The 27295-nt window shown below is 37.1% G+C and overlaps 12 protein-coding genes across 12 annotated transcripts; 4 read left to right on the top strand and 8 right to left on the bottom strand.

The window, feature by feature from the left end:
• Nucleotides 1-193: 193 nt before the first annotated feature.
• On the top strand, nucleotides 194-1014 carry EV154DRAFT_535516 (GrpE-domain-containing protein; the record flags this gene model as incomplete). Its single annotated transcript, XM_051604078.1, has 2 exons — nucleotides 194-374; nucleotides 521-1014. The coding sequence occupies 2 exons, from the start codon at nucleotides 194-196 to the stop codon at nucleotides 1012-1014; spliced, it is 675 nt and encodes a 224-aa protein (XP_051463281.1).
• A 618-nt stretch (nucleotides 1015-1632) lies between these two features.
• Nucleotides 1633-2683, top strand: EV154DRAFT_410910 (methyltransferase domain-containing protein; the record flags this gene model as incomplete). Its single annotated transcript, XM_051595428.1, has 2 exons — nucleotides 1633-2241; nucleotides 2300-2683. 2 exons carry the CDS (start codon nucleotides 1633-1635, stop codon nucleotides 2681-2683), a joined length of 993 nt encoding a protein of 330 aa, XP_051463280.1.
• A 1239-nt stretch (nucleotides 2684-3922) lies between these two features.
• Nucleotides 3923-5463, bottom strand: EV154DRAFT_491044 (G-alpha protein). The gene is made up of 3 exons (XM_051599494.1): nucleotides 5175-5463; nucleotides 4785-5121; nucleotides 3923-4727 (listed from the first exon to the last, which is right to left on the bottom strand). The coding sequence occupies exons 1-3, from the start codon at nucleotides 5290-5292 to the stop codon at nucleotides 4124-4126; spliced, it is 1059 nt and encodes a 352-aa protein (XP_051463279.1). The 5' UTR covers nucleotides 5293-5463; the 3' UTR covers nucleotides 3923-4123.
• Nucleotides 5464-6675: 1212 nt separating this feature from the next.
• EV154DRAFT_410789 (uncharacterized protein) lies at nucleotides 6676-7620 on the bottom strand (the record flags this gene model as incomplete). Its single annotated transcript, XM_051595419.1, has 5 exons — nucleotides 6676-6790; nucleotides 6848-6974; nucleotides 7028-7159; nucleotides 7216-7390; nucleotides 7447-7620. 5 exons carry the CDS (start codon nucleotides 7618-7620, stop codon nucleotides 6676-6678), a joined length of 723 nt encoding a protein of 240 aa, XP_051463278.1.
• A 135-nt stretch (nucleotides 7621-7755) lies between these two features.
• On the bottom strand, nucleotides 7756-8533 carry EV154DRAFT_491039 (uncharacterized protein). The gene is made up of 2 exons (XM_051599493.1): nucleotides 8236-8533; nucleotides 7756-8178 (listed from the first exon to the last, which is right to left on the bottom strand). The coding sequence occupies exons 1-2, from the start codon at nucleotides 8473-8475 to the stop codon at nucleotides 7777-7779; spliced, it is 642 nt and encodes a 213-aa protein (XP_051463277.1). The 5' UTR covers nucleotides 8476-8533; the 3' UTR covers nucleotides 7756-7776.
• A 1883-nt stretch (nucleotides 8534-10416) lies between these two features.
• EV154DRAFT_535513 (DNA replication factor Dna2-domain-containing protein) lies at nucleotides 10417-13346 on the bottom strand (the record flags this gene model as incomplete). The annotated part of the gene is made up of 4 exons (XM_051604077.1): nucleotides 10417-10761; nucleotides 11041-12209; nucleotides 12274-13129; nucleotides 13191-13346. 4 exons carry the CDS (start codon nucleotides 13344-13346, stop codon nucleotides 10417-10419), a joined length of 2526 nt encoding a protein of 841 aa, XP_051463276.1.
• Nucleotides 13347-14028: 682 nt separating this feature from the next.
• Nucleotides 14029-15538, top strand: EV154DRAFT_434347 (uncharacterized protein). The gene is made up of 6 exons (XM_051596762.1): nucleotides 14029-14067; nucleotides 14130-14162; nucleotides 14227-14352; nucleotides 14410-14520; nucleotides 14584-15105; nucleotides 15165-15538. The coding sequence occupies exons 1-6, from the start codon at nucleotides 14047-14049 to the stop codon at nucleotides 15426-15428; spliced, it is 1077 nt and encodes a 358-aa protein (XP_051463275.1). The 5' UTR covers nucleotides 14029-14046; the 3' UTR covers nucleotides 15429-15538.
• Nucleotide 15539: 1 nt separating this feature from the next.
• Nucleotides 15540-15844, top strand: EV154DRAFT_491036 (uncharacterized protein). The gene has a single exon (XM_051599492.1). It carries the CDS (start codon nucleotides 15563-15565, stop codon nucleotides 15737-15739), a length of 177 nt encoding a protein of 58 aa, XP_051463274.1. The 5' UTR covers nucleotides 15540-15562; the 3' UTR covers nucleotides 15740-15844.
• Nucleotides 15833-16903, bottom strand: EV154DRAFT_547108 (uncharacterized protein). Its single transcript, XM_051604735.1, has 3 exons — nucleotides 16518-16903; nucleotides 16136-16465; nucleotides 15833-16080 (listed from the first exon to the last, which is right to left on the bottom strand). The coding sequence occupies exons 1-3, from the start codon at nucleotides 16758-16760 to the stop codon at nucleotides 15865-15867; spliced, it is 789 nt and encodes a 262-aa protein (XP_051463273.1). The 5' UTR covers nucleotides 16761-16903; the 3' UTR covers nucleotides 15833-15864.
• Nucleotides 16904-17679: 776 nt separating this feature from the next.
• On the bottom strand, nucleotides 17680-23131 carry EV154DRAFT_455540 (male sterility protein-domain-containing protein). Its single transcript, XM_051597343.1, has 7 exons — nucleotides 22592-23131; nucleotides 22328-22534; nucleotides 21884-22261; nucleotides 19382-21825; nucleotides 19106-19326; nucleotides 18237-19045; nucleotides 17680-18175 (listed from the first exon to the last, which is right to left on the bottom strand). The coding sequence occupies exons 1-7, from the start codon at nucleotides 23033-23035 to the stop codon at nucleotides 17846-17848; spliced, it is 4833 nt and encodes a 1610-aa protein (XP_051463272.1). The 5' UTR covers nucleotides 23036-23131; the 3' UTR covers nucleotides 17680-17845.
• A 639-nt stretch (nucleotides 23132-23770) lies between these two features.
• Nucleotides 23771-25434, bottom strand: EV154DRAFT_410731 (uncharacterized protein; the record flags this gene model as incomplete). The annotated part of the gene is made up of 7 exons (XM_051595412.1): nucleotides 23771-23829; nucleotides 23885-23995; nucleotides 24055-24103; nucleotides 24153-24435; nucleotides 24986-25049; nucleotides 25109-25230; nucleotides 25283-25434. 7 exons carry the CDS (start codon nucleotides 25432-25434, stop codon nucleotides 23771-23773), a joined length of 840 nt encoding a protein of 279 aa, XP_051463271.1.
• Nucleotides 25435-26619: 1185 nt separating this feature from the next.
• Nucleotides 26620-27007, bottom strand: EV154DRAFT_410792 (ERV/ALR sulfhydryl oxidase domain-containing protein; the record flags this gene model as incomplete). The annotated part of the gene is made up of 2 exons (XM_051595420.1): nucleotides 26620-26799; nucleotides 26858-27007. Coding segments are annotated over 2 exons (330 nt in total), but the record flags the coding sequence as incomplete, so codon positions are not given.
• Nucleotides 27008-27295: the final 288 nt, after the last annotated feature.

Genomic DNA, 27295 nt, shown 5'->3' with positions numbered 1-27295 from the left:
CGAGTTTTTAAGAACAACCGCTTTCTTGCCTATTAATTGGCAGTGGCAAACCTATTCTCATCAGGTGACCACCCAACTCCAAAATTATGTAGTGTACATATCTAAAACATGATTCAGAATGAAAACCTTCAAATCACTTCTTGGGGGTTCACATATCTTTTTCTTTTCTTTTATTCATTTCCTACGTAAAAAAATGTTTAGTCGAACAGTTCGATATCAATTACCTTTCAAAAGTATAAACACTAGTCGGCCTTTCATTACTTCAACCTTTGTCTGCAACCACAAGAAAGAAGAAAGCGGCCAAAAGAAAGAAGGTAGTCATAAGAAAGAAGAAGAAAAGAAACAAGATAACAATAAATACAAGGAAAATGGTGGTAATCAACAAAATGATCATAGTCAAAATGATCATAGTCAAAGTGATCATAAACCCCAAGAAAAAAAAACCTCTCAACCTTCCCTCGAAGAACAACTGAAAGAGTGTAACACAAAATATAAAACATTACAGGTAAAAAAACTACAGTATGCATGAATGATCTTCACTTACCTAATTTGCAGGCTTCGTACTTGTTATCCCTCGCTGACCAAGAGAATTTACGTCAACGTGCAACTAGAGAAGTAGCAAATGCTAAAGATTTTGGTATTCAAAAGTTTGCCAAAGATTTATTGGATTCACTTGATATCTTAGGTATGGCACTACAATCTGTACCGGAAGAGTTTAGAAGCAAGGAAGCTTGTATGCAAAAGGATAGCAAAGAACTTGCTGAACAACTGACCCACCTTTATACGGGTGTCTCTATGACCGAAAGTGTTTTGCAAAAGACCCTAAAGCGCCATGATATTGAAATAGATAACCCACTCGATCAAGAATTTGACCCCAACAAACATGAAGCAGTGTTCCAAACTCCCATACCTGATAAACAGCCCGGTACAATCTTCACTGTCCAAAAGGTGGGATATACATTAAAGAACAGAATATTGAGACCTGCTCAGGTTGGTGTGGTCGCTGAGACTTAAAAATAAACTTTTTTTTTTAAAAAAAAACAGATCTTCCATTTTTTTTTTCAACCAATTTGTTTAATGAGTGCAATCGATGAGGGACTGATCCCAAGCCAGCAATTGAGATTACCAGAAAAATATTCTCACCTGTCACCCGAGGAGTATGTACAAGCCTTAACAGATTACATTGAAAAATATCGTCAATGGACGACCCTTCATATTGTCGATTTCATGACATTCAATCAATGGGAGATCTTGGATGAAGAATGGAGAAATGTGTTACTTCCCCAGGATGGATCCTTGGGTGAGGACTGGATCGATTCCATTGTCCAAATTACCTCGGGATCTGATGTCAATGTATGTATTTTCTCTCTTTCTTTTCTTGTTTGACGTCCTGTATTCATTTTTCTTTATAGAAAGATTGGCCAGAATCATTAAGAAAGTTTATTCAAGATACCAAAGATATCGCATTACCCAGAGTAAATGCAGCTGGTTGTAAGTTCATATATCAGTTGTCCTTTTAAACTTTGATAAATTTGCTGATTCTGTATTGAGATAGCCGAGCAAATCAAAAGCGATATCGATAGACGTATTTTAGCAGGCATGGTTGAAAAAAAGATCCACGAGGTTGAACGTATGACACCCGTCATCCGAAAAATTGCAAAAGATCACGGAGTAGAGTCCATTGTAGACTTGGGTGCCGGGCAAGGTTATTTATCTAGGTCCTTGGCTTTCAAAACCAACCTCAAAGTGTTAGCTGTGGATTCATCAGAGATTCAAACATGTGGTGCGAAGAAATTCGATGATAGAGCAGTTAAGTTTTTGGACAAAGACGATTTAAAACTGCATCATGTGACAGACTTCATCACACCAGAAAACGCATCTACCATCCTATCAAAATGGGGTAACCATGACACAACAACACAAGAAAAATGGCTCTTGTGTGGCCTTCATACTTGCGGCGATCTCGCAAGTATGATGTTGAGATTATTTACTTCCAGTCCCGAAATAACTTGTTTGGTTAGCGTGGGTTGTTGCTACCATTTTCTTACTGAGAAGCATGAACATAATGACATGGATGACTCGCAATTAGGATTTCCTGTCAGCACTAAAGTGCGTGAAATAGGTTTTAAATTGGGTCCCACTGCAAGAATGCTTTCTTGCCAAGCTCCTGCTAGGTGGGTAGACCAGCAACAAGAAACATTGATTGCCTATGAACATCACTTCTTTAGGGCCCTATTACAAGTAAGACTTAAAAAATGACCAGTAATATAAGTCGATGATTTGACATTATTTCGTCTAGCTGATCATGGTAGAAAAAGGACTTATTGAAGCATCTGTCGCACCTGTTGTGGGTAGGTTGAACAAGAAGAAGGACTTTACTTCATTTTCAGTTTATGTCAAGGCTGCTTCCAAAAGATTAAAATTACCTGAAGATACCATTACATCTGAAGAAGCAGAAAAGTATTATCAAGAATACAAGCGTAGACAGGTGGATAAACAAATTACAATCTTATGGACTCTTCGTGTATTACTAGCTCCTATTTTAGAAAGCATTATTTTGGTTGACAGATGGCTTTATTTAAATGAAAATATCCAGGACAGCCCAACTAAAGGCGTCTGGTTATGGCCCCTATTTGATCCTGTGGCATCTCCAAGAAACGTAGTGATTACAGCTACTAAATAAAACTTCTGCGCAATAAATAACTTTTTGCAAAATAAAGCTTCAATTAGTGATAGACGGTAACAGGAATTTTTCCAAAGACTATATGTATATAAACATCAACCGTTGAAATCAACAAGTATAAGAAAAAAAATTGTTTTAGTCGATCAAGTCTACCATTCGGGATGACACTAAAGAACTGAGACTTACAACGATAACTCCTCAACATAGTTATCCTTGCTATAATTTTTATAGTGTGAAATGTGGATCAACCTTTCGATGCGGAAGCGTTGACATGGTTTCAATCTTAAGCAGAAACACGGTTGTAAGGAGTCATCAGCACCTTAGCACCAATAAAATACGACCGTCATGTAATTTACTAGACCAGTTTAATTACTCTATTTGTCGGTACATTTTATAACTGCTGACTGTTTATCTTATCCACACAGCGCCTTTATATCTTGGCTTACCAAACAGGGCAAAGATAGAGTTTGAGTGATTGCATTTCACCAATGAATCTACATTTTAAATAACAATACTCCAAATAGATTAGTAATTCTTGCACACAATATGTTCAAGCAAATCAATCGCTTTTGACACACGCATAACCAAAATTTCCTGCGAGGGAAACAACGTTCTAAATATTGGCTTTATTCACGGTATTGGATACCAAAAGTAGATGATTGATCCCTAGCTTGACGATTATTCAATTCAATTATAATACTTTCTCTACTCTTTCTTTTGCACATATGCGAAAGATCTTCCAGCATATGAGAATGTTTCTGACTGGCGTATAAACAGTTTCAATGACAAATATTCCGGGTTTATCGGAGCGATTCGATAAACAAGCCTTAGATTAATTAAACGATGTCTAAGCAGTATTGTTATTTTTAGACATTAACTAAACGATGTATCAGTAGTAATGGCTGAAATAGAGATTTGACTCGACCGCTTTAGCTGTCTTAAACAGAATAAGAAAGAAGCGGAAAGAACGTGTTACCCAAGAAAGAGTTTTACACTTTTATGTCAAGACCCGAAAAAGTAAGGAGCACGAATATTGTCTTAAAATATGCAAGAGGCTATTAGGTATTAAAAGAAGGTAGTGTCCGTTTCTTTGTGCTACACGAGTCGCAACTTTTTACCCCTCTGGTGTGTACGATGGGGCCGTGTAACGCGACATGTAAATGAACACAATAACAAGGCGAAAAATTCACGGGACTGAATACTCGGATTGGTTTGACCGCGTCTTAGTTACACATATAGTTTCTTTTGCATGAACTTTTTTTTAGGGAGCGAAGTGGATTATCTCTCTCTCTAATTCATTTATTGCGAATAGGAATAATAATAATAACAGGCTTGTTTGTTGGGGGATTTGAGGAATAATGTGTAATAATAAAACAAGAAAAAAAAATGTATAAAGAGTGATTTTACAAAATTAAATAAGAAGAGTAAAGAGGAAAAAGGTTATAATAGGCCAACATTACGTAAGTTATCGTGAACCACAATATCGTTTACAGCATTCATGACGAATTTAATTTGTTTTGTTTCTGTTGCACATGTCAAATGAGTATATATCTGCTTGGTATCTGCTCTGGTATTCAGGGAAACGAACTTTTGTAAAAGATATTGACAAGCTGCATCGTAATTCTGGCCTCCGCTATAATCAGGAAAGAAGTCAACGAGTGCACTTCTAGGTAGTTTTTCAGCAAACAAATCAATCTTGTTCAGGAATAAAATTATGGAAGTCTTTATAAACCATCTTGAATTACAAATGGAATCAAACAAAGTCAGTGATTCTTGTAAACGGTTTACACTTTCATCTTCGAATAATACTTGATCGTATTCTGAAATGGCTACCAAAAACACAAGAGCAGTGACATTTTCAAAACAGTGAATCCATTTTTTACGCTCTGATCTTTGACCACCAACATCAAACATACGATATGTAAGGCTTTCAATGACAAATGTAGTTTCAGTAATACCAGTGGATTTCACACGAGACCTTAGTACGTCTTGATCACTCGGCATATAATTTGATTGTCCGATACGGAGAATCGAGTCAAAGTAGCTTATGAACAGTTAGTAACCATGTCAATTTTTGCTCACCCCTTAATTTTCTACTCACTATCGTGCCGAATCGTTCAATTGAAATTCGTTCGATCGTTGAACACACTCTCTCACTCCTTCGTCGTCCCAGAGAGAAGTGATGGCTACGACTAATTCATGACCTAAATAGTCAATTTGTGGTGGTGCTTCCAAAACAAGTCTTTTATGTCCCTCGTTCTCACTATCGTGAAAACTGATGCCTAAGTTATCCATCGCTTCTAAAGTCACTCTCATTGACTGCATTGTGTTGCTAAAGATAACTTCTTTAAAGCTTTCTCTTTCTTCTGGAGTGTATCCGCCGTCATGGATCAACTTCATTTGTTTTAATATGGTCGATTTTCCAGATTCGCCTGCGCCTGTAAGTATTTGTTAGATGTTTATCAGTATACATATATATGTACAAGTGTACCTAGAAGCAACATTTTGATTTCTTTTCTTAGATTGACACGGTCGCGTTTGATTTGTGCATCAATCTCATGATTTCTTTGTTTTTCCTCGACTTGTTCGGTGGATTGACAGCAGCCCATTGTATGTGTATGTATTCTGATTTTAGAAGAAAAAAGAGAGAGAAAAAGAGAGAAAGAGATAAAGAGAAGGTTTCCAAAAAAGTTGATATATTTTTTTAGCCCCCTCTTTTAAGGAGAATAAACAAGCCTCAACCATGGCAACTTTATATATTGGAAATAAACAAACAAGTTTTTCCTTTATAAGGAAAACCTCCATATTATTAAAAAAGAGACAACTCCCTCATTTTAAACTTTTTTTTCATTTGCCCTTTCAAATACATCTTGCCACGTTGATCTTTTTTTACTTTTCTTCTGTAGTCTTTTGTCTTGTTTGAAAGAGTGTATATATCTGTTTTTATACCTAAAACGAAAATTAAAGTTTACATGATGGTAATACAGTGTGCTACTTTAGATGCCTTGTCAATGTCTAGACTGAAGAAGCTCACTTCAACAAGTAAAGGGTACATACATGGTTTAGCACGGACACCGATCATCTTTATTAGTCGATATTGCGTATCTAGATTAAATGATGCTATGGACCCTACAAACAAATCCATTGTTTCATCTCATTGGGTATCAGGGGGCAAAGACTAATTTGTGTCGTACTTGATTTTATTACTTATATATATAAAAAAGGTGATATATATTTCAAGACGAGTGCGGTAAACCTGTCCGAGAATTTCTACGTCCAATCATTGTATTCATTAAATTATGGGCCTTGTATCGAATACCACTGACAGGCATTGTTGTCGAGGCTACCGATATAGTGCTGGCACTTGTTTCACAAAGCGGTTCCAGCATCTTTTTCCTCTCCCCTTGGTAATGATTAATACATGAGACTCTTCTATTGCGGTTATTACTTGTACCTTCTTTTTCTTCAGAGGAGCCGTCATTTTTTTGAATAGGAGGTCGATGCTGTTGTCTGGGAACAATGGCACTGGCAGAATTATTACTATGGTTTTGATTGAGTGGTCGAGGATTGGCCGCACCACTCTTTCTTCTGGTGAGACTCTTGAGGTCTCGTAATACGCCCGACCTTGAAATAGAAGGAACGGGAGGAAGCTCAGGAGTAATAGAACGAGTCGATACTAATAGTGTATTATTTGATTTGAAACTACCTCGAACACTTGAAATATGCTGCTGCTGAGCCCCTGCCGATTTAGGTCTTTCTCCGTTTCCAGCGCCACTAGGATAGTACTTCTTTTCTCCGTTGAATCTGCTATGATTACCAAATGATCTTGCTACTTGGTTTGCTTCTAATCCTGTGTCGATCAAAGACTTTAAAATACTCTGCCGAGCTTTGCTATTTGGAAGGGTAAATCGGTCACATTTCAGTGAAGAATTCTCTGCATTGATCACTATGCAAAAAGCTTAAGTAAAAAGGTAAATCATTGGTTTTCTCTGTTATTTACATTTTAACATCAGAAATTTTCGCAAATCTTCTTCATTGTAGAATACAGGTGGGCTTGGTATATGCGGTGAAAAAGGCTTTACATCAATATTATGCAACACTTCCACCCTTTAACATAAAAATAAATATTAGATTTCCTCACTAATATCGCGACAAAAGTTTTACCTCCATGTATCTTGATGATTAACAACTTCCAGCCGCACAATGATAAATACATGTAAAAATTGAGATCGAATTGAATTCGGATCAAACTTTTGGTTTTTTCCTTCCATAAATACAATACACACGATATCTAGTCATGTTGATTTAGATTAGATTATACTAGGATAAACAAAAGAACTTTACCATTTCCTATATATCTTTTACGGTGAATTTGTTGTACATCCTGCTCCCGTGAAGGCATAAGTGGTGCTACATGATACATAATCTCATGATCTCTCCATGACGAAGCATATGAAATTTCACCAGATTCACCGGCTAAGAAAAAAGTTAATTTACATGGCTTGCGCATTTGAGAAAAACTATCATTTTACTTTTCGTATCCAGACCAGCTGCATAACCTTTGTAACCTTTTAATTCGATGGGTTTTCCAATAATATTCATGAGTTTCTCTAACCCAGGAGATAAACCAGAGTTTGAAAACCATTCCTCCTCTGTGCTCTGACCATCTTTAATGTTTAAGACGCCAAATTTATAGTGTTTTGGTATCTAAAAAAAACAATTAGAAGAATGGTGATAAAATAGAATAAAATTGTTTATGTTACCCCTATTTCGTCATATCTTAAAAACTCTTTTTCTAATCCTGCTAATATTGTAGTTTCAGCAGACAATTCTTTAAATAGTCTAAAATTGATGTCCTGAAAAAGAAATAAAATGGAAGCGCGCATAATTCTAGTTGATTGATGTGATTGCTGTTGTTGATATTGATTATTGGTCATACCCGTAATGATAGCAGAAGAGATACTTCGTAATGGCCGATGTCTTTTGGAATCTGATTCTACATCTAGTTTATTATAGTGTCCCACCGATTCTTCAATTTGCAATATCAATTCCTTTGCATCGGATTCATGTACGATAAAACCCATATTGATATCCTATAAAAAAGAGGGAGATTGAATACAAATACATGGTATGCATATTTTGCATGAAAATACCTGTTTGGTACGAACAATAATTCTGTATTGTAGGACTGACTTTTGATTTGATGCTCTTTCGTATTCTTTTACAATCGATATTATTGATAGTTCCTTTTCGTTATCCATGATTGGTCCAATTAGTGTAATATATTGCTTTCCAACAAAATAATTTCTAAACCAACAAGCCTTCTCGTCTATTTGGTCCGGCCAAATAGAATTGTAGTCAACTTTACAACTAGATTGGTTTGATGATAGAATTCTTTCCTCCTCTCGTAAGAAATTATATGTTGTCACTGATAAATAAACCCGCTCTCCTCTCGTTTGTTTGACTTGACAACATATATCGCTTATGTTTAAAATCTACAGTTGATCCGACTATTTAATAATCTTTTTATATATATGGCCATTTTATCTTACCAACAACTTCATCATGTTGTTATTTTGTTTGAATTTGGAGTATCGCTCGAGCTTATTCATTAGCTTAGTCTTTTCTTTTTTAGATATATCAAGTGCATTAATTAATATTTTGGTGCTATCATAGGTAGTCTGTGCTGTTTCTTTAATATCAAAGTTCCCTTTCTCAATAAAAGACAATATCGTTTGGCAATGTTCCTGGATCCACGCATTGCATTCATCTATTGTTGGTAATGAGTCCATAAAGGAATTTTTATTATACACACACACACAAACAGAAAAAAACAGAAAAAAATGTTAAAAAAAGGAAAGGGAAATATTCCAAAAAGGAGGCCTGATAACAATCGGTACGGTGGATTATGGCGGTTGCAAATAAACCAGTAGACAGTCACACGCAATCACTTGCCAAACATGAAACCAATGTCAAATAGGCACAAAAAGGCTGCCCCGCTTTGTAAGGTCCACAAAGATATTTTTGGATCAGGATGAATGGCTACAAAAAAAGGTTTCTTGGCGATAGGAAATACCCAAGTTCAATAACAGAGACAGATCTTGTGCAGACAGTTGAAGCTACATATTACAGATATATGTATCTTTCTCCGTAATCACTAGAGCTAAACCTCATCGAGCAATTTTAGTTCTTAGTGAAAGAAAACATGAAGCGTCATCGCTTAATATATGAAACTATATTTTTTAACGTATCGATAATGGTAACAACGTCTTTATTAGTAATGAATAGCATACTACACTTTTATTGCGTTCTAAGCATTCTATAAATATGCAAATCCCATGTTACAAGAACATGACATCCTTGACCGTAAGATAAAATACAGTCCAAAGTGTATAATTGATAAATAAGGATGCCAGAAGGCAGGCTGTGTTCATAAAAGTTGTGCTTTCTGGTTGTGCCATTTAGACAAATTGGATACAAGTTCCTTCTGAAACATTAGAGAAATGGATCATGTAACTTGGGGTAAAGTCACTATTCCATCTTAATCGTCTGTATTGCCGTAGATCGTTACGTTTGGGATCAGGGCAATTATACTACTCCCTTTCAGCATAGATTCCCTTTCTATGACATTTGTTCGCCATCATTTAAATTTGTTTCCCCCCTTTGCTTTAATTCAGACCAGATATCTGGTTTACACATAATACGATTTATGCACGACAGTATTTTTGTTATGATTGGCTTAGCTTTTGCTCATTAAAGCCACTAATTGAAATCGACTCGGAATGTACTGCATATGCTAGCAAGTTACATAGTACCTCTGTAACGTCCGATCAGAAAGTTGCCTTTCATCACATTGGGAAAAATGTTCCCCGTATTTCCTTCTTTCTTCTGTATATCAAAACAAACATTGTTAAAATAAAACCTCCCTATTTATTAAACAAAAAATAGCGTCATTTTCTTTTTTTTATGTATACATATATTTGTTTATAAACTGTTATATATGTCCTTCAGAATATCGTTCTTTTTTAACGTCACATTTGCATTTGTAAATGTCTTTTTTCCATTAGATGTTGAAGGTGTCACATCAGGTTTCGCTGTAGTGGTTATATGGTGAGTTAATTCAGACCTATTGGGAAGATTAAGTACCTAGATAGTGTACAGAATGAGCATGATAAACAACAAGATGAAACACGTAGAATATATATGACTTACCCAGCCCTTCTTTTCAAAATCAGACAGTAAAGAATTAAACAGATGGGTTGATTTCAATGTGGCAGAAGAACCGAATAAAATCAATTTACTTCTGGCTCTCGTAACTGCTACATTTAATCTACGCCAATCTCGCAAAAGGTCGCCAACATTACCAGTGTTGTTATTACGTACAAGTGAAATAATGACACAATCTTTATCTCGACCTTGGTATTTATCAATGGTAGCAATCTCAATCCCTTGTCTCCCCTTTAACACTTGAGATATAAGTCGCAGTTGAGATCGATAGACAGACACCAACGCCAATTGGTCCTCCGTAATTCCCGATTGAATCAAAGCTTCAGTTGTCTGCTGAATAAGAGAAGCCTCCACCTCGTTTTGCAAAAAACTTCCAAACGGTCTACTCTCTTTCGAGTCCAATGCGTCTATGTTTATAAAAATGACCCTGCGGCTTTTTTTTTCAAACAACAATAAACAGTTTCAATAAATGTTTGTTATTTTTTCTTTTGTGCACAAAAGAAAACTTACTCTGGGTCCAAAACAGTCCTTAACCAGCAGTCAGACATTCCTTTACAACTTTGGGTTTGACTTTTGTGTATCGCTTCCAACCCTGCTTCGAATTGCGGTAGTACAAGTCGTCTACGTGCTGTTTCATTGTTACCACATTTCAGTTTTCCTCCATATACGAAATAATTCGATATATACATGATATCACTGTTCATACGATACTGGAACTCGAGATAACACATAGATTCAGGTCTTGCTTCGGCCAAAATAGAAAATAATGATTTATCCAAACCGCCATCGCACGCTTCCTGATTCCTAACAATTGGCGGTAATTGATATAGATCTCCCACTAACACAAAGGTCTTTGCATATCGTAAAGGCCCGATACAGGTAGGTAGTGTGATTTGTGAGGCCTCATCAATGATACAGTAATCAAACTCTCTATTTTGAAGTATCACACTAGATTTGTTTTGTCAATCATCACTTTTTTTTTCATACAGCTGCATATTTTGCACTTACTCTCCAATTCCCAGACATGTTACACCGACTACCTTTTTAGAAGCATAAAAATCTTGCATATCTCTTACGGATTGGACGGAAGGATTGCTCGCTGGTACGCAGTCTCTCAAGCTCGGTATCACCTTTTGTGCATTTCCCAATCTTAAAATATCCACACCACTGTCACGTACTTTCTGTAGTACATTATCCAAAGCTGTGTGGGTATAAGCTGCGACCAAAACAGACTTGCCCATTGAGACCAATTGCCTAATTATTTCGGCAGTGGTGGTTGTTTTACCTGTACCAGGCATACCCAGGATCAGAGTATAATCTTCAGCTTGTAGTACATGTTTCAGGGCGGTCCTTTGATTCGGGTTCATGTATGGTGTAGACGGCAAAGAAACAGCGTCGGAATTGAATTCAGGCTTCGCTAAATCGATAATTAATCTCCTAAGACGTGCTTTTTTGGATTCACCTTCCTTATCCAATGAGGCCAATTGAATCAGGTTGTTTCGAAGCATACCCATACCAATGGTCATCTCGTCTTTATCGATACGGTATTTCATTTCTGTCGAGTAGAACCCACTAGGATTAGACAATGATTGAACAAAACTGTTAAAGTGTTGACGATTGGTCGAATGGAATCCATCAGTTTTGTGAGGAGGGTCTCGTAACGGCTCGGTCAGATCTATTGTGATTTCCTCACTAGAGATACGTGCTACAAATCCCATGGCTAAATTTGTATGCCCTTCCATGCTGGAAATCACTATAGGATCCCCTGTCGAAAAATTGCACAATAATTGTTTATTGGGGTTGGAGTGGTGCCGGATAAAGCTATACTGCCATCGATTCATGTCCGGATCGATCTGAGATCCTGGTAAACTGATGGACATATCGCCTAGACATCTACCTAGTTGCTCTCGAATATCGGCAGGTTGACTCCAGATATCCTTTCGGATGTAATCAATATCAACCTCTTCCTTATCCAGCAAATTCCACCAATGTTCAACAAACTTACAGGTCGCATCTGTCATATGGCTTGTCTTTTTATCGAACAATTTGAATAAGCCGCTGGTTGACCCTGTTCCTCGTTCTACAGCTTTATGAAAGATCGTACAAGCATCGTTGACGAAGCAGTATTGACAGGTATGACTATTCTTTATCATGGGCGGGATTACTTTGATATTATTGAAGGCCACTGCAAGAGAGTTTCTGGATATAATGAGCGACCTTAAGTCATTGTGTGAGGAAGGGATAACATAAATACTGTTTGTTTTCGAATAATAAAGCAAACCAGCATCAACATCCACATCTATCTTGGAACAGTTTAGAAGAAAAAAAAGAACTGAGGTGTACATGAATAATCCTTAACCTACCATATCGATCGGCCATAAGTAAAGTGTAAAGTAAAGTTTGAGCACGATTTGTCAAGAACTTGTTAGTTTTTCCTGTTTTCAATTCGAATGGAACGACGATAACCCTGTCATTCTTACTCATAGTCATTTCCACTGAAGCATCGACCATTCCCTTGATGCCAAATGTTGGGCTCCACAAGTGTTCTTCGATATCCAGAACCTTTGAAATTGAGATCGTTTCGAATCCCATCATGAGAGAAGGATCCACACCCATATCAGTATTTACACGTGCTGCAGGTTGTGGTTTATTAGAGACATATGTCGACCCAAATTTACTGATACCGTCTGCATATTCATTCAAAATCAACAGGGCAGTTTTTTCGTCTTGATCCATAGCATATAAATCCTTTAGGCTGTCCATGACGACACGTTCCATTTCCAACTTGATGCTTTCAACTTTAAAATCCCCTACATTCAAAGCATTTTGTATGACACGATGAATGATATTTCCATGCACTAATGCTTCAGTATATTCACTGATACCACGCACTTTGACTTGTAATACCGATTTACGTGTGCAGACAAAGCTGTCAGCTACAGCTGTGCATGAAATTAGACGATCTGGATGCACCACAATGAAATGCTTTGCATTGTCAATAATAACCTCTGGCGTATGGGATATAAATGGTATGTGTACTACATCACCCACGCAAATGACGGTATGTGTCCAGTCTCCTCGAAGTCTGGCCATTGTCGTTTGTTTTTTATCTTCCTGTATCAAAAATACATTCTTTTCATAATGTTGGTCATCGTTTTCTTGATATACTCCTTCTGCAACAGATGCAACCATATATCGAATAAATCTGCTTCTCTTTTCCTATGTATATTGTTTTTTGTGCTTAACAACCATCATGTCTACTCCTTTTCTTCTCTTATACCTTCGGTATCGATGTACTATTTCGAGCTGGGCTTGGTAAGTTGCTTAACTCTTTCTGTAATAAATCATTATTGTTTTCAACTTTGATTTCGGGAAAAGGTGTTGCAAGTGCTGAAATGTCTTCTAGATCGTCAAAAGCGATATCGTCACCAAACATGTCGTCTTCATCGCTGCCGACTTCCAATTTTTTTTCATGTTCTAATAGCAATTGTAAATTATTAGTAAGTATTAACTAGACCCCTAAAACTTCTTTAGACGTATACCTATTTTGATTCGCTTGTTGCAATGGATCGTTTCTGTAATCATTTGGAATCGTATTTTTTTTTTTAAAAAAAAGAGAATAGCACAAAATTAGCAATTATAAAACGCGCTCTCGCATTTACGACGCGCCCAAAAAGCGGCTATTACATAATGGTTTCACTCTCCGTCTCTAACGAATCTCTCATTCTTCTTGCTTGAGCACCATACTTATACGAGCACCATCTTTTTTAAAAAAAAAACCTCCAGTCGCAAAGGAAGCTATAATGGAAATGAAGCACTCGAGTTAGCAAGCTATAACTTTGTTTTCTAAGCTTTATCATCAAGCAACATGAAACAAGTTAAGCCAGACAAATCAGTTAGATCACCTCATAAATGCCAATAAAGATCAATAGACGGTTTTAAAAATTGTAGTAGCTTTCCCCTTTAAATTGAAAGTATCAAAGACATTAAACCCATTGATAAGTACATATAAGAAAATGAACCCTCAGCCCATAGAAGGATAGAATTTGTAATCGGGACAGTCACGGTGGCATGTCCTAAAAAAATATTATTGTTCTCTGCCTTTCTAAAACCCTTTTCCTTTATAAAAATTCACCATGGACGCACAAATCAGAGAGGTAGAATGAAAATAGCCTAGGAAAAGTAGACCGGCTTTATTTAACCCAGTGGATTTCTGTAGCTTATTCCCTTCTTACATCAACCTGCAGTAGAGGTAAAAAGAAACAGAAAGAAAATTTTGACATGTCAAATTAGTCTTGACACTATTTTTGATTTAGATTAGAGCCATTGCTCTTCACCACCTCGTACCTTATACTCCTAATGGTAGTGAGTACCGTCATTTATTGCTCGAACAAAGACAAGTTGTCTGTAAAGATCTCAAGCAATTGGTGACAGAGGATCCCGTAAGTTATAGTGTGCATATGTAATGCTTAGTATGTAAATTAACAAGTTACTTCAAGATCACTGCTCATGATGCCCTTCGATCATTAATCAACTTGTCAAGTGATCCCCTTGTTCAACAGGAATTAGACGATGTTAACTTTCTCAAGTATATGGGACGTTTGATTACAGTAAGTTTTGTTTATGAGTAAAAAAATGGGAGGTTCAAGTGGTTTAAAATGAAAATTGGATAGAATGCCAAATCTGTTCTTGCAGATCTTGCTTGTATGTTATTATCCAACATGACAAAATATGAGCCCACTTGTGTAAAAGTGATCCAAGCAACTGCCGAACCTGTAGAAGGATTAAGTCAATCCACCCGTTTATTGGATCAATTGGTTGAGGCATTCCACAAGGGCTACAAAAAGGAATACAACCCTGAAGCCGAATATCACTTTTTGGCTAGTGTGTTCTCTAATGTCAGCAGTATCCGTCTTGGCCGTGTCTTTATGATTGAACGTGCAGCTGTTGATAATTTGTCCCCACTCACCAAGTTACAAATCTTTACCGAAGATGCTAGTGTCATTCGTCGTGGTGGTGTTGATTCAGTCATCAAGAACTGTTGTTTTGAAACTCGTGAACATGAACGTCTTTTAGATCCATTGGATATTAATGTTTTGCCTTTCATTTTATTACCTTTGTGTGGTAGCGAAGAGTATGAAATCGAAGAATTTGAGCAGTTCCCTGAAGAAATTCAAATGTTGGGTGAAGATAAGGTAAGACCATAAGAGAAATGAAGAGAGAGGAAGATAAATAATAACCCTTGTTTCTTTAGAAACGTGAAACTGATCCAATGCTCCGTACCATGTTATTGGAATCCATCATTTTGTTAACTACAACGCGTTTTGGTCGTGATTATTTACGTCAAAAGCAAGTTTATCGTGTTATTCAACGTCTTCATGTTCAAGAGACCGATGAGGAAATCAAGGAACAATGTGTCACAATTGTTGACATGTTGATTCGTGATGAAGATGCTCCCGAGATTACTGAAGTTGATAAGGAAGAGGATGAGGATATGGTGATTGAAGAGATTGCATAAAAAATAAAAACATATTTAGACCAATTAGAAAATGCGTGACTTCTTTACGTGGTACCCCTCCCCTCACACTAAGACCTATTTTTTTATTTTTTCTCTTTTTTTTTCTTTTTGCTTCTACAAGATTATATATTAAAATGGATAAACGTCAATTAGAACAAGCTGAACAAAAGACCTCATTCGTTCAAGCCATCAAGTCGGAACTTTTTTCTCCCGAGAAGCGTCAAGGTAACCTCAACATTGCTCTTTCTGTTTCCGTTTTCACTGGTGCTATTGTCTTTCTTCGTAACTGGGGTGAACTCTTGGCTGTCTAAATAAGCCTTTGTAGTAATACCTCTCTTCTCTTCTTCCTGTTATATATTTTATGATCACATTTCAACCCCGTACAATAAAACCCAAAAAAAAGTACAACCATTTAATTCTTCATAGTTTATTTCTTTTAAAGGTACAGACGATGATGATTGTCATCTACACGGCCGCTATGACGAGAGGCTAAAGTCTCATTCATCAATTTTTCATTAAAGTGGACCTTTAAACCCAACTGTTTTAATCCTTCATCGTAAGCTTGTAAGATCTCCACAGTAATCAACAGTTTACCATAGATGGATTCTTGAAGGGTTAACAAATCGTAACACGGAATAGAATGTATTTCGCACTATAGTATGTTAGACTTTTTCTATAAATCTGAACGCGACTTTTCAATTTCTTACATGATTCACAATTGACGCAGCCAATCCTTTGATCATATTGGGTGATTCATATAAAGTTAAGTCCTTGATGGTAGGCGATGCAGATGTTTGTAACACTCGTAAGAAGGGTGGTGTCAAATCATCTCCCCAAACCTCACTCGTATATCCAACTGCTGTGAATGAATCTAATACAACTACCTTTTCGATCTTTCCAGCAAAACCATTTAAAACTGCCTTGGTATATTGTCCTGCTTCTTCAGGTTGAATAGCACCATCGAAGGGTATAAATAGAGTTTGTTTATCGCTCAACTGGAGGATAGAAGCCTTAACTTCAGCATCCTTGTCATCAACCTGTAAATGTGTTAAAAGATCAATTTAACCCCAAAATCGTTTGTAAACTTACAAAACGAGTAACAGTTCCAATAACAGCTAGCTTTCCTTCGAGAGAATGAATGTACACGTTGCCCGGTCCGTCCAGACCAAGCACTAAAGTTAAGTTGCTTTGACAATTGTCTGAATCCATAGTAATCTTTGCTTGCACAGAAACTTTTTGGTTGTTGACACAGGCTTCGAGTTCCTCGTCACTGTCAATGTCATCGAGTGCATATCGAACGGGTGCTGAGGCAAATGAGTCTTCGAAATCCATATTGGTGTTTTCTGGGTGTGTTTAAAACAATAAAGAGTTTCGCTTTTGAGGGAGCATACGCAAGAGGTTTTGCGCAACAGAATTTTCTTTTAAATAACCGACAACTCACTAGACACACCCACCGAAAATCAACCTTACGCTCCTAATTTGATACCAAATCTTTTCATTTTTGGTCAAAATAAGTCTATAAGACTGGTGTCAACTTTCATATCAAGTTACTACAATAATTATTATCAATGGCTTTTAGGATCGAACAAGAGATAGAATACAAAAAGTTTCCTATTGTACAAATATATGTAATATAACACACATAACTTTTTTAAGAGCTGCTGGGCTTTCCTCTCCCGATTTTTAATTTGTCGTTAAGTCATGATATTCTCAACAAGGTCAATGCGAAAATATCTTTAATGCTGTCCCCTTGGTCATCACTGTGCACGCTTTATGCAGTGTGAATGAGCATGCTTTGGGACTGTTGCTTATCCATGTTCTGCTTGCATTGCTGTTAAAAGGAATAGCTGTATCGCTGCACATTCTCTCTCTTTAAATGTTTTTACAACACATAAAACATTGTTCTATGTAAAAGCATTCACCTTCTTTAATTTGTCAAAGCAAAAAAAGTTTATAACTCTCCAATAATCTTATTGGGATTATACACAAACATATTGACGTTACCGCCTGTTTGTGAGTCGAAAAAGCTCATTGTAATCATGCATCTTTTAAAAGCAAAAAGTGCTTCATTTTACAACCAGCTTCTTTGAGAGTGTCTGTAGCGGACTATGAAGGTTGGATCAAGCATTTTGTTTAGTTTGTTGACCGGTGCTTGTCCCTTGAACCAATAAATTTTATCATACAATCTAATTGATATCGTTGTACAAATAAATAAGCAGTATGTTTAATCCAATGATTTTGAAATAGATGCATTTCTTGCAATTGATGGTTAACGAATATTAATTTAAAGAAGATCGGTAAGAATATATTCAAATATAGTTGTAAGAAATTTATAAAATGGTGAATAGATCAAAAAGAAAATAATATGTATAAAAATATAAGTAACAAATTGGGCAGTAGGGTAATATGGAGGTATTTTATCTCAAATTATACGCTTCGGAAATACGGCGTAAAGCACGAGCTTGAGCAGCTCTATCTCCTACCGGCACACTGCTGGCTAATAAGGAATATACCAGCTGAGCTAATCCATCTTCATCTTCAGGTAAAACGACATTTCGTCTTTTAGCAAAGCTTGAATTGGCTTGCAAGATGCCCTTAATTTGCTTCAGACATTTTTGGAACACTTGGGCATTTTGAAAACTCTCGCGCTTGGAGGCTGAACCTAGTCTGTAAGAGTCGATTTGCTGACAAAGATCAGCCATGTTGGAATTAGCTCGGTTCATCTGTATCTGTGCCATAACAGCCTTCTGTATAAACATTTGTTAGGTTTTTTTTTCTATGTATAACATGCGAAAACAGAGTGTTTACCATCATCCCTTCGGGGTCGACAGGCGATACACGTTTACTACCACCGTCATTATTTTGTCCCGAAAGTTCAATCAGCACCTCAGAAGTGGGAATACCTAATTCATGCAACAAAATTTGTGCATCCGGGGACAGTTTTTCCTTGGCTTGAATTTCTGTAAGGAAGCCCATTGACATAAACACATCAACGGCAGTTCGGCTGGACTCTGTTGATAATACCTCACGATAAATAGTTCGTCTACCCGTAATTAGATGTGTGGCAATCCACTGTGTTAATAAAGGAATGATACATCTTGGGAGCATAGGAACAGCCTCTAAAGCAGATAACGAACAGGAAGTAATCCAATAAGCATCAACAGTAGGATACACCAAAGAAGCCAAAAAGACCAATTGTTCATATCGAATTGGGTCATTTTCCAAATTGACCAGTAACAGTAGACGGTTATCATGTACACGAATAATTTGCTTTCGCACATAGGAGCTGATCATCGCTTCGAACTTGATTTCCATATTCCAGTCAAGCACAAATTCTCTTTCCAATAATTGTAGCAAGAAACGGAATCGATCCATAAATTCGTCTTCTAATACAGAATCTTCCAAAAATGACAGATAAACAACTGAAAAGAATGCATCCAAAAGGAAAATATCGATCATTTGATTGGCATAGTAAGATAAAGCCATCACATTATCTGCATGGTCATTTACTTTGACATTGGTATCATCGTTGAATTCTCTACCATCCACGATCAAGTTCTTTGGCTCATTCAGTAATTTGAAGGATGTAAGTATAAGTGAATCTAAATCTTCTCCCTCTACAATATTGGAATGTTAGATCTATTAATTCTCTTTTTGATCAAAGATATATAAATTACCTTGCCAGTCAACAGTATATCCACTGCGTACCATCTCGTGTCTTAACCACTCCATTAACTCCTTGATCTTTCCGACGCATACACCATTTGTAGCGCGGCCATAAAGAATAATGGCAGATATAATGGAGACAGGTGATACGACTAATCCTGTACATTGGGATTCATGGATTCGATTTGTGATATTGCTAACCAGAACAGACTCGTATGTCTCCCCATTCTCACTAAAAAAAACCAGATTAAAATTATTATTGCCACAACATTTTTATGTTTACTTACCCAGTGTACTCTCTATTGCATTCCTCGGCAATCTCTTGCACACTGACAAGGGGACCGATACCAAAAGTGACGCGGCCACATTTCTTCTGGGTCTCTAAACCATCGAGCAAAGTCTTTCTTCTGTCTTTAGCCTCACTAGGTCGAACAACACCACCAGGACGACCGGAATTCATGGAGGATTGAGATGAAGATCTGGCTCTCCCAGTTGTTGGGCGTGCAGGTTGCTGATCCAATACTTCATCAATCAAATGAGAGAGCTCGGGTACGTTCTCATACGTGATATTGATAGGTACAAATACTACGTCTTTATGCACTTTTCTATTCTGTTGCTGTTGAGTAGGAACAAAGTTATGAGCAAGGCTATCGATACTCATGGTTGGGCTAGCCATGACGGAAGATGAAGGTGAATCAGGCGAAGCAGGGGGTGTATTAATTTCAGATGAAACAATTCTGTTAATTACACTTGCTGTATTTGTGGCAGAACGCGATGTTTGGTTAGTTTGTAATGTTGCTTCAATGATCATATCAACAAATCCATCGGGATACGATTCTTGGAATTTGCCGGTTCTTGAACGAGATCTTTCAAGACAGAATGATAGGGCACCATGTTCACGTAATAAGACTTGTGTATAGGCTGCAGTGACAGCGGAATTTAAGGGAGAACGTTTGGATTTGTCGCGTTTAACATAATAGGCACCAGCCAAACGATATACATCAGAAATTGGTCCCATTTGAGACATGCTTTCATCGCAAGCTAAAGCAGGTACAGGAAGATGATATCGAATTGCAATATACCACACTAAAAGTGGGTCTAACATACTTTTAGAAACAGGAACATACACCACACGCTTACCCATAGTAGATTGGCGGATCGCACGTAAACTTTCGTCTGAGATTCGAACATTATCAAACATATCGTCTAAAAGAGACTTGAGAAAAGAGCCCGTAAACCAAACAAACGCTAATTGAGTACGCTCACTCATTCTTAGTAAAATCTTCATGGCTTCATTCACCGCGGTTTGCTTGGGGACACCGGCATTTTGTGTAATCTGGGTAATCGCTTGATTGACACGTTTATCGTTCAAAACAATCACTTTGACGGATTCATCATTACTACCCACTTTCTTCCTCCATTTACCAAGAGCCATACGTCTGTCTTTGTCTGCAGCAGCCATATCGTTGTCTTGGCACCAATCATCCAAAGAATCATCCAGATCGGTTAACCATGCATCATCTTTCTCTTTGTTTGTAGATGAGGCTAAAGGTGTATTATGCATCAGAAGCCCTTTAATATGAGCCACCATTCTTGCTGTTCGTTGTGATATTTGATCCTGAGAATATATGGCGCTATTTACTTGTCTCTCGAAAACATGCTGATAATATCCACCATCTTCATCACCAACGGCAGAATCAATGGGTTGAATAGCACAACTCCAACCATAAACTGGCGTAGGTAACCTTAAGTTGGTCTCTTGACAAACAAAATAATGGATACCATAACTACAATTTGTCAGATAATTGACCCAAAATTTCCCATCTGCATCTTCTGGCACAATCACACTAGGATCGAATTCCATGCCGACATCGATATTTCGAACGGCAAAGATCAAATTGGCCGTGTTTTCATTTATAGATTGATTGTTTGTTAAAGACCCTGAGGTAGAATATATGCTGTCCTTCATCGTGTGTGATAACTTTGCTGCTTTATCTACGGTACGGCTGAGACGATGTGAATTTCTCTTACTATTGACAGATGATGGTGCACCATTGATTCTATCACTTGACTGGGAAGCGCTTGGTGTGACATTAACAACATGATTGGACGCAGTCTCGGCAACCGGATTCATATAATATCCTCTTAAAGAATTCATGACTGTGCGTGCCCTCGAAAGACCGGGAGAAGCAGTAGATGTCATACTATTCATGGTTGAACTTCTCTGCGGAGCATTGAAATAAGATTTTGAAGGAGCTAAAGTTACACTAGTTGCTTTAATCCAGTATTGACGAATGGCTTCATAGCCAACTCTCCAAGTGACAGGGCGCATATTTGAAATAGACACTTGGAAAATTGCAGGTACAGTGTGTTCAACTTGTTCCTGGTGACCGGGTAATGACATCCTGGGAGTTTGATGATTTTGATACATAGTTGAACTTCGGATAGATATTCTACTTGCTTGACTAGAGGTGCGTTTATGAGAGCGAATAGGTTCTGTAGGTTGAGTGTATTCTTCTACATTATGTTGCTTAAGGTCTGGTACGCTAGATATCTTGGGAACTTCGAACTGTTCAGATTGGGTTAATGTTGCTGCACAACCAATAATTAAACGTGCGACATAGTCAACAGGTACAACATCAGCCACGCCATCTCCGAGATGAGGCTGAATGACTTTATTACCTCTGCCTGTTAACAAAATTGTGCCATTGATACCATTTACCCCATCAGCCTAAAAAATAATAAAATCAATACATACTTTTTCTTTTTCAGGGAGGTTTTTTTTTTACCCAGCCTATCAAAGGTTCTTGGACACTGGGACCAACAGGTGATAATCTCATAATCCCAATAGGGAACTGGTAGCTTCCAATTGCTTTGTTCCTAATGACTTGATCTACTAATACATGCTCAGCAAGTGATTTTGAGAATAGATAGGGATTGCTGTAAAGAGGTCTAAAACCAGCATATTGTGATCCTTCTGCCATAATTTCGGTCAAAATGTCAGTTGCATTTTTTGCATCTGTAGATAAAGGATATAGATATTTCTCATCGGCAGTTTTCCATCCATTGCCATTAATTTGCTGGAGATTTGACAAGTAAATAAATGCATCAATTGAGTGACATTGGTTTGCTAAAGTTAAAAGTTGAAGAGTACCGAATGTATTCACCTATATGATAGAAAAAATGAGATTAGCTTTATTTTACATTTCTGTTCTCGAAACCTGGTCCCGTACCTTAACGGCAGCATCCACTTGCTCAGTTCCATCCATGCTACCAGCACAATGAAATATGACATTGGCCTGGTTGAGAATGTCATCCAGGTCCTGTCCAGATAGCCCAATATTAGGCTCGGTCAGATCACCAAATATAGGATAAATTTTCTCTTGAACAACTTGATCAAACATAGTTGAGCCCATCGATCTGCGAAGACTAACGAATGCCTAAAAATGACCCGTTAATCAAAATGCAAGATAGTGAAAAGAAGGGGTAGTGTTCACCTTATTAGAAAGGATATCATCTTGCAGACGATCTCTAGCTGAGCGTTGATGTTGTCTGGTCTTTCTTAATAATACAAAAATCTTGTCAAAGGACTGGCCCAAAGATTGCATAAGTTTCCATAAAAGTGCTTTTCCAATGAACCCGGATGCACCTGTGATTAAAATGCTTTTTTGATTGTAAAAGTTTTTGATGGTCTTTGGTTCCTCGCGCTCGTCGTCGTCGCTGTCTATGGCTGATCTCACACCATACTTTTGCGGGGTAGCATTTGCTTCGGACAGGTCCAAAGCCTCATCTTCAATATAAGGTTCCTTATTTTCTAATTCTTTAACGACATCAAACACGGTTGGGGAATCAGGAGTGGTGGGCGTAACAGTTCCGCTGGCCATGTAATCTTTGCTCTCCAAATCTGGGGTGGTGATGGAGATGGTCGGAACAGATGTCATTAAGATAATTTATTTTTAAACTTTTTATATTTTTTTTTGCGTTCGCGCTGGGAAAATAACCTTGAGTAACAGAAAAAAAACGAGCCTCTCTGTGTTAGAAGCAAAAAAAGGGGTTGGCTGAGACAGTAAATGTTTGTTTGGCTGAGAAGAAAATAAACAGTGTAACACTCCTATATGCTAAATCGACATAATCTATGTATTTGCTTTCCCTCCACGAAATTACTGCCATATCCTATATCTGGGAAGATTAATATCCGCCTTAATAACTTATCTCTCCTTTCATTAGCTCCCTAATTATATTTAACTGTTTAAATGTTCGGTCATGTTGAGCCACATTTTTAAAACCAACTTAGTTTGCGCTATAAAGGGGGCTAGCGTTCAAAAATCATGCAATCATCAAAATCAAATGTATATCTATCTTGCATCACTTACTGCTGTAATTTATGAATTAAAAGTATCTAAACTAAATATATGCATGAATTATGCAAAACAAATAAATGGACAAGTATCTCGTAACTATCTCTCGGCAGCAGTACTTGTTGCCATTATTGAGCAATTCACGTACTGTATTTATGCGCAAAGCTTCTTATGGTTTAGTAACTCCAATATGATGTTGGCCATTGTATAGTATAGATGTCACTGTTAAAATATAATTTTGCTCCACATTTTCTCCCCTTTAGGTATCAACCTTGCATTTATTCAAAATAATCATATAAGTATTCAAGTTCAACAAGTCTAGTACGAATAAGTCTTGTATTCGTTGACAACAAATATCGTCACAATCATTGTCATGACTAACAAAAAATCATTAGACTCTAAAAATAAGAATGAAGATTCAATAACACCTACCTGTCCACAAATCCCATTTATCCCTTATAAAACTTTGAAAATTGACAGCCTTTTGCTCTTCTACTTCATCAATCAAATAAGTGTTTACAATATTATTTTTCATTCCAATGGCTATAAGTAGAGGATGAGTTACTTTATAAACGAAACTATCAAAAATAAAAAAAACTCACAGATGAAATTCGAATCATTATAGTTCCAAAACATAGCTGCACCGATAGGCTATATTTGCTTGATTAGTAGTGTGACAACCGAACTATTTAAAACTTACTGTTACAAATCCAATATGGCCTTCTTTTGGTGTGATAACCATACGCAGTATCCACTCTAGTGGCTTTTCAAGATGGTGAGGACTTTCAATGTTTATATACGAAGCGGTTGCATCAAACATCTTTCCTACGCCAGTCCAACTTTTTGTAACACGATCGGCAGATCCGCGTTTGTAAATGTAGATCGATTTTGATTTAGTCCAAACAGCTAATAACGTGCCATTTTCATTGACTTGTACGCCTCTGATATCACTTGCATCATAGGCCGTTTCAGCTGTCTCAACACTGTCAATGGCTTGCATCGAATGATAAAATTCTGGCAATATTTTGCCATCTTCCATCTTGTATAAATGATCTCTCTCGCTTGCATCATTCATCAAAGCACCCAAACGATCTGTAAAATCCAGTGTTTGAAAATTGTTTCGGATCAACGATACAACTACCGTTTTGCCATACCTGGATCGAGATATACTAGGTTTTGGCATTTCAATTTCGGTTGTTTCTTGATGAAAATGAGCCCCATCCACAAATGTCATGTATTCCAGGTTCTCATCAATTATCACCTTATCCTAATGTATCAGCTCTTCAGTATTTACAAGTCATATAAAAACTCTTATTATTAATACCTTGGAACTAAAATGATCTCTAAACACCCAGTTTCCTGTGTTAAACCCGTGGTCCTTTGGGCTGAGAGCTACTCCATCGCTAATCGTAACACTTGAATGGAACAGATACTTGGTCTTATAAACATCAAGAGAGTATACACGGTAAGTTTGTGGGCTATATACATTCAAATTTAATTAAATCTAATATCCTTCCAAAGATCAATACATACTTCGATGAATATAATTTGCATAATAAACCAGTGTATAACTCTGTGGCATTTGGTTGGTAGTTGGCTAAAAATGTAATTAGTCATTACTAAAAATGCTGATGCTCAAATATCATCAAGTTTTACATTTTGCAAGGTCACCGGTTTGTCCTGTGGTTAATGGTATAGGGCTAGACTTTTTAGAATGAGGTGGTAACAATAAATTATCAGGTAAAGCAGCTACTCTAAACCGGTAACTGTCAGGATCACTAGATTGAAATTAGCACTATATCTCTTGTTCATATGTATATTGTAATTTACCGAGAGTACAAAATGGTATCCTGCTCTAATGAGATGGCATTAATCATTGTATTTCCAGGCAATAACAAGTCCTTGTATTCACTTGTAGTTCCATGATTATCAGTAGAAAAATAATACAATCTGACAAAATGCTTGATATCTTGATCATCCATAACATGGTATAATATCGCAAACTGATGTGAATCAGTACCCTCTGCTGATTTTGAAATTTTGGTAATAGGCCCACTCAGTAAATGTTTAAAGCAAACTTCCCAATCTATTCAATTTCTTAAATACTCATGTTTTTTTAACAATAGACGTAGCCATACCTTCTTCAGCAACCTCGCCCAATAGATCGGCCTTTTTCTTTCTAGACTGTATGATTAAACCTATGTGTGTAACAAACCGTTATTACGTAGCTTTACTAAAAGAAAAAATGAACACGTACCGTTTACACCAGCCTTGACGGAATCAACACCGCGTACATAGGCTCTATTAGCATCTAACACGGCTTCGAAGTGGACATGGGTACGATAAATATAGTCATGGTGAATGGAGAGAAGGATCTGAGTAGGTTCGTTAACCCGAGATGTTTTTGGTATAGAGGCTTGTATAACCACAGGGTGTGGATAAGGTGTATCTTGTAATAGACTGACGAGATATATCATAGACACACCTGCCATGAGCAAAATGAGAACACGCCATTTCATCGTTGAGGCAATTTACAAAAGGGGTTTTCCGGCGTTAAGAACAACCGAATTGGCATTGTGTTTTTTAAAATTCCAGTGTGCGCTTGAGCGCTTCCGTCTCCGACACCACGATTAACTTTGTGCAAAAGGTCTTTTCCTCAAAATTGTTTCATACAAAAGATCACGTTTGACTGACCAGAGTCTATCGTGCTGTTAATTTAAACATATGCTACGATTTTTTGTCAATCTGTATGGAAACTCCTTTGACCCAATTATTTGGAACTTACCAAAACAAAATCCATGTTAATTACGCTATATCTGAATGATCCAAAATCAAGATGCTGCAGCAAAATCTTATTAAAGCGCACTAATTATGATGTCAATGTTAATTTTACAAACGGCGAGTTTTACAAGGCTAGGTTAGCATCAATAGTATTATTTTCTAATGATTATTCGGAAATGTGTCTTCGCAGCATGAGAAAGGGAAGTTTTATTGATGTTGTTTTGAATTGAGTAATTGAATACTGGAAAGCCATAAGCATTCTTACTTAATATCTGCACCATCAGGTTTATGCAGCAAATTTAAATGACTAAAAGATGATACCAGATGGGTGACAAGCTTGACTTCATCATCCATTTGAAGAAAAGCGTGTGACATAAAAGTTCTCTTTATTGATCGCATTGTTTTAAGGATCCTTGTAACCATCTATCAAGTACTAACTTACAGTCAAACGAAGGCTTGCCAAGTCTTTCGTTCACTTTGTTATGCTGTTTACAAAGCCACTCGCTTAACTTTTTACGACTTCCTACACGGACTGGTTCTTCTGCCATATATTCTTTAAACTCTTTCTACACAAACTTTGGCTGTCATTTAACGAGTGGGTTTATATTTCTTTATTTATAATACCTTAAAACAAGGATAGTTGTCGATGAACGAAGACATGAACAGTCTCATTGAATCCATTTGTGAAGGTGCCGGACGATCAGGGTAGTAAGCTGCGGTTGTATGTAATAATGTCCAAGCTGCTTTGCCCAAGTTGACGGAATCAGCTGGGCAATTCTCATTGAACCAAGCATTCTCGTCCTTTTTTAAAGAATCTGAGAATGGTGTAGTTTAGCATTCTATTTTACAAAGCGATGCTTACGCTTACAACTAACCATTTGATTTTCGCTCTTCGTTTGTTTTTGCCATGGTTAATTTGTTTTCCCCAGCTACATTGATGGATCTATTTCTGCCTATCACAGTCACAGTGCTTAGCCTCTTAAAGCTTTAAATTCACTACAATAATTACATAAAGGGGACAAACATAAAATAATCTCGAAAGGCAAAACTCTGAAATGTTTA

The sequence above is a fragment of the Mucor mucedo genome (genome assembly GCF_025094135.1).
Source record: "Mucor mucedo strain NRRL 3635 chromosome Unknown EV154scaffold_3, whole genome shotgun sequence".
NCBI lineage: Eukaryota > Fungi > Mucoromycota > Mucoromycetes > Mucorales > Mucoraceae > Mucor > Mucor mucedo.
Note: the sequence above shows the minus strand (reverse complement) of the source record. Positions and strands in the feature narration are given on the sequence as shown.

Bases quoted from the DNA above. Each gene is read 5' to 3' on its own strand.
- EV154DRAFT_491039 (XM_051599493.1), bottom strand. From the start codon at position 8,475: ATGGACTCATTACCAACAATAGATGAATGCAATGCGTGGATCCAGGAA. The intron at 8,179-8,235 runs GTAAGATAAAAT...GATCAACTGTAG, and splicing joins ACAACATGATGAAGTTGTTG to ATTTTAAACATAAGCGATAT.
- EV154DRAFT_491036 (XM_051599492.1), top strand. From the start codon at position 15,563: ATGGATAAACGTCAATTAGAACAAGCTGAACAAAAGACCTCATTCGTT.
- EV154DRAFT_434347 (XM_051596762.1), top strand. From the start codon at position 14,047: ATGGACGCACAAATCAGAGAG. The intron at 14,068-14,129 runs GTAGAATGAAAA...GGATTTCTGTAG, and splicing joins TGGACGCACAAATCAGAGAG to CTTATTCCCTTCTTACATCA. The intron at 14,163-14,226 runs GTAAAAAGAAAC...TTTTTGATTTAG, and splicing joins TACATCAACCTGCAGTAGAG to ATTAGAGCCATTGCTCTTCA.
- EV154DRAFT_547108 (XM_051604735.1), bottom strand. From the start codon at position 16,760: ATGGATTTCGAAGACTCATTTGCCTCAGCACCCGTTCGATATGCACTC. The intron at 16,466-16,517 runs GTAAGTTTACAA...ACACATTTACAG, and splicing joins TTGGAACTGTTACTCGTTTT to GTTGATGACAAGGATGCTGA. The intron at 16,081-16,135 runs GTAAGAAATTGA...AACATACTATAG, and splicing joins CTGCGTCAATTGTGAATCAT to TGCGAAATACATTCTATTCC.
- EV154DRAFT_491044 (XM_051599494.1), bottom strand. From the start codon at position 5,292: ATGGGCTGCTGTCAATCCACCGAACAAGTCGAGGAAAAACAAAGAAAT. The intron at 5,122-5,174 runs GTACACTTGTAC...AAATACTTACAG, and splicing joins AATCAAAATGTTGCTTCTAG to GCGCAGGCGAATCTGGAAAA. The intron at 4,728-4,784 runs GTGAGTAGAAAA...ACTGTTCATAAG, and splicing joins TTGAACGATTCGGCACGATA to CTACTTTGACTCGATTCTCC.
- EV154DRAFT_455540 (XM_051597343.1), bottom strand. From the start codon at position 23,035: ATGACATCTGTTCCGACCATCTCCATCACCACCCCAGATTTGGAGAGC. The intron at 22,535-22,591 runs GTGAACACTACC...GGTCATTTTTAG, and splicing joins ATGATATCCTTTCTAATAAG to GCATTCGTTAGTCTTCGCAG. The intron at 18,176-18,236 runs GTAAACACTCTG...ATGTTTATACAG, and splicing joins TCGACCCCGAAGGGATGATG to AAGGCTGTTATGGCACAGAT.